Source organism: Notothenia rossii, assembly GCF_949606895.1.
Source record: "Notothenia rossii genome assembly, chromosome: 9".
Taxonomy (NCBI): Eukaryota; Metazoa; Chordata; class Actinopteri; order Perciformes; family Nototheniidae; genus Notothenia; species Notothenia rossii.
The window spans coordinates 4,440,599-4,448,098 of record NC_136907.1 but is presented as its reverse complement, the minus strand read 5'-3'; the positions used below and the strand labels follow the sequence as shown (position 1 = coordinate 4,448,098).

Sequence of the window (7,500 nt, the reverse complement as noted above, 5' to 3'; positions counted from 1 at the left end):
ATGCATAAGCATATATAAAAAGATTTTTTTTTTAAAAACAACGATAGAAAACTATTTTGAGTAAACTATAATAACATTAAATAATATAGCAATATTTACATTGAATATGGTTGAAATCGTAGAAATAAGATTGGAATAAAATATGTGCAGTTAATGTGCAGAATTCAGAGGGATAATGCACTGAAAGCCAAACTAAAACACATTCACGTAAAAAAGTGAAACAATAAAATGAGAATCTATACTGTATATAACCTCCCAATGTCATTATTTATCTCCCTTAATAGGACGACGAATTCATTTCTTCTGAGTATTATCATTATTTTCATGATAAAATTGTGTTTTCTTGCTTCTTTCCTCACATTAAAAACTGAATTTGGATTAGTTCGTTCTGTGTTGTGTCATATTTATATTGAATACAAGTCAATGGACATGGTCTCTTAATGCCGTGTGTGTGTGTGTGTGTGTGTGTGTGTGTGTGTGTGTGTGTGTGTGTGTGTGTGGCATTAGCTTTGCCACATATAGAAATATAGGTTATTATTTATGGGAAAAACGTATAATCATGTTTGTGTAAAACATGTCAAACACAAACAATCTTCAAGTAGCATTCTGTGTTTCTGAGCCTCATTAACTACACATTTCAGACATCTTTTCTACACTTAATTAGCTAGTAGTAGTCCGGCAGTGGCTCAGTCAGTAGGAGGGGCTTGGACTGGGAGCCGTAGGGTCGCCGGCTCAAGTCCCCGAACAGACCTAAAATATGGAGTGTGGACTGCTACTTGGAGGGGTCCCAGTTCACCTCCTGCCCTGCCGTGGTGCCCGTGAGCAAGGCACCGGACACCCCCCCACTCCCATTGCTCCCCGGGCGCTGTTCAATAGCTGCCCACTGCTCCTAGTAGACTCCTGGTGCTAGGATGGGTTAAAAGCAGAGAACACGTGTGTGCTGTGTGCTCTGCATGTGTGACCATTACAGAGTGTTTCATCCCTCCCATTCTATCTTAACAATCAGCTGTTAGTGTTGATTTAAGTAATATTATTAAAATAACACAATATACCCCTGTAGGGAAATGCAGGTGTCAAAGCAGCATGAAATGTAAAACCAAGGACAGGACAGGTAAGAGTTCACATTAGGACGATAAAAATGTAACAGTACGATAAAAACAACTGTTTTGTCTCATTACTGTGTCGGGAGTGTCCTCTGTTTCAGGAGACGGCCGGAAATCGAGGTCGTCCCGTCGGCTGATATCTGGGCTCTGACAGGGCGTCTGTATGAGGGGGCTGCTGTGCATCTACCACACACACACACACACACACACACACACACACACACACACACACACACACACACACACACACACACACACACACACACACACACACACACACACACACACACACACACACACACACACACACACACACACACACACACACACACACACACACACACACACACACACACACACACACACACACACACACACACACACACACACACACACACACACACACACACACACACACACACACACACACACACACACACACACACACACACACACACACACACTAATTGATTGTTTAGTCTGCTGCTGAATGCTGGAAAATCCCCAGAGTTGGGAAAGTAAGGAGCGATTCAAATCCCTATTTATAGGAGAGAGCAGAGGAAGTTATTACAAAGCAGTCTGTGTGGGCAGAGCTTCAGACTTCCTGTTGTTACATTAGACCATGTATACTCCTACAGTGTATTAATAAAGACGTTCCTCTTTCAACAGCAGCATCCAAACTATTTATTGTCTTAAAAAAACTGCCTAAAACTCAAACATCATACCGTGGGAAAGTTGAAAATGTACTTAAAGTATTAGGAATGAAAGTACTTTGGAAGCTAAATTTCTCTTTTCCTTTTTATCCACAACAAATATACTGTATTTCATATGAAGTTAAGGGTTACATGTGTAGAATAATACTGCATCATATCATATAAGCATATCATGTGTTTTACTTTTTATATATAAAATGGTAGCTAGCAATTATGTGTGTTAAATTAATGTCGTGGAGTAAAGAATATAATATTTAACATGTCACCCACTGACACATTAAAAAATGTTTTAGGGTTAAACCTGACTGGTTTTCGGACCCCCCCAGACCCCCCCAATAAAGCAAAACTGCACGTTTCAGAGTGGCCTTTTATTGTGGCCAGCCTAAGGCACACCTGTGCAATAATCATGCTGTCTAATCAGCATCTTGATATGCCACACCTGTGAGGTGGGATGGATTATCTCGGCAAAGGAGAAGTGCTCACTATCACAGATTTTTTCAGATTTGTGAACAATATTTGAGAGAAATGGTTATTTTGTGTATGTAGAAAATGTTTTAGATCTTTGAGTTCATTTCATGAAAAATGGGAGCAAAAACAAAAGTGTTGCGTTTATATTTTTGTTCAGTGTACATTGTGTACAGTATATACATATTTTTATACATGCTTTCATATATATTTGTTTTTGTATTCAGGATTATGGGAAATGGTGTATTTCCATCTCTCTGTACACACAAACTGAAAAAATTGACAATAAAGTTGACTTTGATACAAAATGTTGTGGATGATAAGTTCATATAGCATAAAATTGAGAGTACATGTAAAAAATAGTTCTTTAGTCCTATATTTGAGTAAATGTACTTCCTCCACTGGTGATTATACTCACTGAGTTGTTGTTGGTCGAGGGTCCGTCGGTGCTGTTTTCCCCCGGAGAGGAAGGGGTGTGTTGAGGTCCTGCGTCCCCCTCCTCTTCCCCACCGTTCCTGGACCCTGCAGCTCCATCCTAAATCACACATGTAGAACATAGAAGTGTCCAGTGTAAAAGATCTAAGATTCAAAGACTTTACTGTCATTTGTAAAAAGATTTGGCAATGAAAGTCTTTAGTCCCAGGCTCCTCCTACAGCGCAATACACAATGTATATATACATACAAAAATAAATAGAAATAAAATAGTTCAAGAGACGCAATGGTACAAGTCAAAATGCAGAAATAAGATCCTGTTAAGGTGAAGTCTGCGGACGTGACAAGGTGGTTTAAGCTTCATTCTGAGCATGGATGAAGGAGGTTGACAACATATACTGTACAAATAATGTTATTTATATTTCCACCTGGCATCATCTGACTCAAATTGTGTGAGGATCAAAGCTGCAACTGTATTTCCACTGCACCATAGAGACATTCAAATACATGATAGCTTGTCTTATTTATAGCTCATGTACCTGCAGGATTCTGTCTGTTCTGAACCGGACATCTTATAATCCTTCTTTGTACCTTGCTTTAGATAAACGTGTCGGTTAAATGAAGGTAATATTAAAGAGTAGTTTCTAACCTGTGAAGCGGCTGCTCTGCTGAGCCTCTCCTGCAGCAGAGAGATGTGTTTCTGAACCTCCTGAACCTCCTTCAGGAGTTTAGGACCAGGGCTCCTGCTGTGCTCCTCCTCCTTCACCTGGAACGCATCCCAAATACAGAGGTGTAAAGTAACTAAGTACATTTAATCCAGTACTCTACTCAAGAAGAATTTTGAGATACTTTACTTGAGTATTTCCATTGTCTGATACTTTGTTCTTCTACTCCACTACAGTTCAGAGGTACATGGTGTACTTTTACTCCACTACATGTATTTAATACCTTTAGTTACTTCTCAGATGTGGATGAATGATGTGAAATCTAATCAAGTGTTAAATCAGACTTTAGTTCCACCTGGAGTAAATCCACAAGCTACCCTGCAGTATACAAAGTCATTCAAACTAGCTGCACCTTTACCAGCTTTGAGAACACTTTCATGATCAATCATTATAAAACATATCATATCTATTATTCTGAAATGGACCAATCTGCACAATGACTACTTTTACTGTCGCTACTTTCACTATATTTTGATGAGAATACTTTTCTACTTTTACTTGAGGAACATTTTGAATGCAGGACTTTTACTGTAACAGAGTATTCCTACACTCTGGTACTTCTACTTTTACTCAAGTACAAGATCTGAGTACTTCTACTTTTACTGAATCACAATATCTGAGTACTTCTACTTTTACTCAAGTACAAGATCTGAGTACTTCTACTTTTACTCAAGTACAAGATCTGAGTACTTCTACTTTTACTCAAGTACAAGATCTGAGTACTTCTACTTTTACTCAAGTACAAGATCTGAGTACTTCTACTTTTACTCAAGTACAAGATCTGAGTAGTTTCTACTTTTACTCAAGTACAAGATCTGAGTACTTCTACTTTTACTATGTCTGATTACTTCTACTTTTACTCAAGTACAAGATCTGAGTACTTCTACTTTTACTCAAGTACAAGAAATGAGTACTTCTACTTTTTACTCAAGTACAACATGTGAATACTTCTACTTTTACTCAAGTACAAGATCTGAGTACTTCTACTTTTAATCAAGTACAACATGTGAATACTTCTACTTTTACTCAAGTACAAGATCTGAGTACTTCTACTTTTACTCAAGTACAAGATCTGAGTACTTCTACTTTTACTCAAGTACAACATGTGAATACTTCTACTTTTACTCAAGTACAAGATCTGAGTACTTCTACTTTCACTCAAGTACAAGATCTGGGTACTTCTACTTTTACTCAAGTACAAGATCTGAGTACTTCTCCCACCTCTTCCCAAATACACCAAGAGTAAAGTGAACAGAAGGACATACTGTACAATGCAAACAAACCACATTGTAAATATTGTGTATAGGATACTGTCTATATAATCATTTAAATGTATCTCACACACCTGCAGGTCTTGCTGCTCCTTGGTTAGCATCTTCTGCAGGAGGTCCACCCTCTCACTGTGCCTGGTTTTATTCTCACCCTAAAGGAGGAAATAATGAGGCGAAATAGTGAGAACATATGTTTAAAAATACATCATTACATCATTATTCTCCTGTAACACACAGGGATTGAACGGAGCTTGAGGTTCACACAGAGAGAAAGAGAAGTGATTCTGATGAGGACTAATGTAAAAAGGGAAATGTGGAAATTCATCATACAGTAAAAGATTCCAGCCGTCTAATTTAAGAACTGCATGAGAAAGTTTAAGAGATAAAGATCATTTCTACAGGGAACAATCTACGTGCATGTATTTCTGATTCAATTCAATTCAATTCAAAACCTTTATTTATTCAGGTGAAAAGCCATTGAGATCATTGACCTCTTTTTCAATGGTGACCTGCTGATTCGATGTCAAACAGAAGTCTTTAGTTTCACACATTCAGTGGCTGATAATAAAACAATGAGCTGCTGATTTCTTGAAACACAGATAAAAAATACAGTCATTTCATTTAACCTGTTCAACCCTGAGCCTGTGTTTCAGGTCTCAGGCTCGAAAATGACATTCCCAGAACAAATGACCATATCTTCCCTTCTAAAAGGGTTAAATTAATAATCTTTTTTCTCAAAGTAATGATAAACCTGTGAGTTGGATGTAAAAAAGTCAGATTCAATATAGATGTTTTTTACTTTAAAGAAAATTCAGATTGAACACAGTAAAACACTGTAAATTATAGTGTCCGTGCAAAAATTATTTTTTACTTATAGTGAAAACTACCCTTGGATGATGGGTTAGTAGACTAAAAGCTTTAGGAATCCAAAGTACAACATATAATAAGTACACTGTATCAAGATTGATGCAAAAAAGTGAAATTTGACCTTTTTAGAAGAGATTTAGCACCAAAAAAAACACTTCTGGGGCCATTTGGGTGGATTTTCCATATCTCTGGCCCCCCTTGGTCGATTTTGACATGTGACATCTCTTTATAACCGTCAGAGCCAATGGAATCGAGGGAAGGTTCTACACATACTAACACGTTACCAAATAAGGAGTGAGAGTGACGCGTAGCCAAAACCGGAAGCTGCATACACTCTGTTGTCTACTATTAGCAGCTAACTTTTTTTCTCCGATTTTTACATAAAAATTGAATTATGGATTATAAATAATTTTTTCAAAGCGGCAGACACATTATCAACCTATGGATCAACCGATTCAGCCGCGTTTTTTTTCGTTTTAATGCCATTGATCACGGTCTTTTGATCAGATAGACAGCTACGGTGAGACGATCTCCCTTAAAAGCTCCGTAAAGGTACTATACCTATAATCTGTGGAGTCTCAGCTTTAATCGGATATATTGTATGTGCAGCTACGATAAGTAATAAGGGTATCTTTATCATGAGTTCTGTGCCAAAGTCAGTTTGCATTTTTTCGCTCAGGGGTCATTTAGACGCTTCTTTTGAGACTTGTGTTTTGTTTTGGTAAAAATTGTCCATATCTTCAGTTAGCTGAGATTCTTCCCGTTAATCTGGTACTACACATTAATAGTTTCATAAATGTTAAGAAGCCCTGAGACACAGTCTAGAAAAAATATTTCTCTGAGAGACATTTGGTTACAAAGAACTCAATGGAGCTCTAGGAGGAGATTCAGGTGATAAGGGGGGGGGGGGGGGTTACCTTGGTTGCTGATTGGCTAATGGTTACTCAAGACAAAACATCGTTATGACATCATAAAGTGGCCAAAATCTGATCAGCTCATTTTCAGACAGGTTTTTATAGAAATGGATCAAAAAGAGAGAGAATCTTTGTTCCTGAAACTTTCAGAGTCTCTTTCCACAGAGGGGACACATGTTGATGTAGAAGAGACATGAAGAAGAGGGGACACATGTTGATGTAGAAGAGACATGAAGAAGAGGGGGACACATGTTGATGTAGAAGAGACATGGAGAAGAGGGGACACATGTTGATGTAGAAGAGACATGAAGAAGAGGGGACACATGTTGATGAAGAAGAGGGGACACATGTTGATGTAGAAGAGACATGTAGAAGAGGGGACACATGTTGATGTAGAAGAGACATGAAGAAGAGGGGACACATGTTGATGTAGAAGAGACATGGAGAAGAGGGGACACATGTTGATGTAGAAGAGACATGGAGAAGAGGGGACACATGTTGATGAAGAAGAGACATGAAGAAGAGGGGACACATGTTGATGTAGAAGAGACATGAAGAAGAGGGGGACACATGTTGATGAAGAAGAGACATGAAGAAGAGGGGACACATGTTGATGTAGAAGAGACATGTAGAAGAGGGGACACATGTTGATGAAGAAGAGACATGAAGAAGAGGGGACACATGTTGATGTAGAAGAGACATGGAGAAGAGGGGACACATGTTGATGTAGAAGAGACATGGAGAAGAGGGGACACATGTTGATGTAGAAGAGACATGAAGAAGAGGGGACACATGTTGATGTAGAAGAGACATGAAGAAGAGGGGACACATGTTGATGTAGAAGAGACATGAAGAAGAGGGGACACATGGTGATGTAGAAGAGACATGAAGAAGAGGGGACACATGCTGATGTAGAAGTGACATGAAGAAGAGGGGACACATGTTGATGTAGAAGAGACATGAAGAAGAGGGGACACATGTTGATGTAGAAGAGACATGAAGAAGAGGA

General features: G+C 38.5%; 1 protein-coding gene across 1 annotated transcript in view; it reads right to left on the bottom strand.

Moving 5' to 3' along the window:
• arhgef12b (Rho guanine nucleotide exchange factor (GEF) 12b) overlaps positions 1-5,129 on the bottom strand; it is a gene marked incomplete at its 5' end in the record, with an annotated part of 31,262 nt that extends 26,133 nt beyond the window's left edge. The window contains 5 exons of the mRNA XM_079648654.1: positions 1,179-1,286; positions 2,700-2,816; positions 3,364-3,480; positions 4,785-4,862; positions 5,124-5,129. Coding sequence (XP_079504780.1) covers positions 1,179-1,286; positions 2,700-2,816; positions 3,364-3,480; positions 4,785-4,862; positions 5,124-5,129 — 426 coding nt within the window. The remainder of the gene's footprint in view (positions 1-1,178; positions 1,287-2,699; positions 2,817-3,363; positions 3,481-4,784; positions 4,863-5,123) is intronic.
• Positions 5,130-7,500: the final 2,371 nt, after the last annotated feature.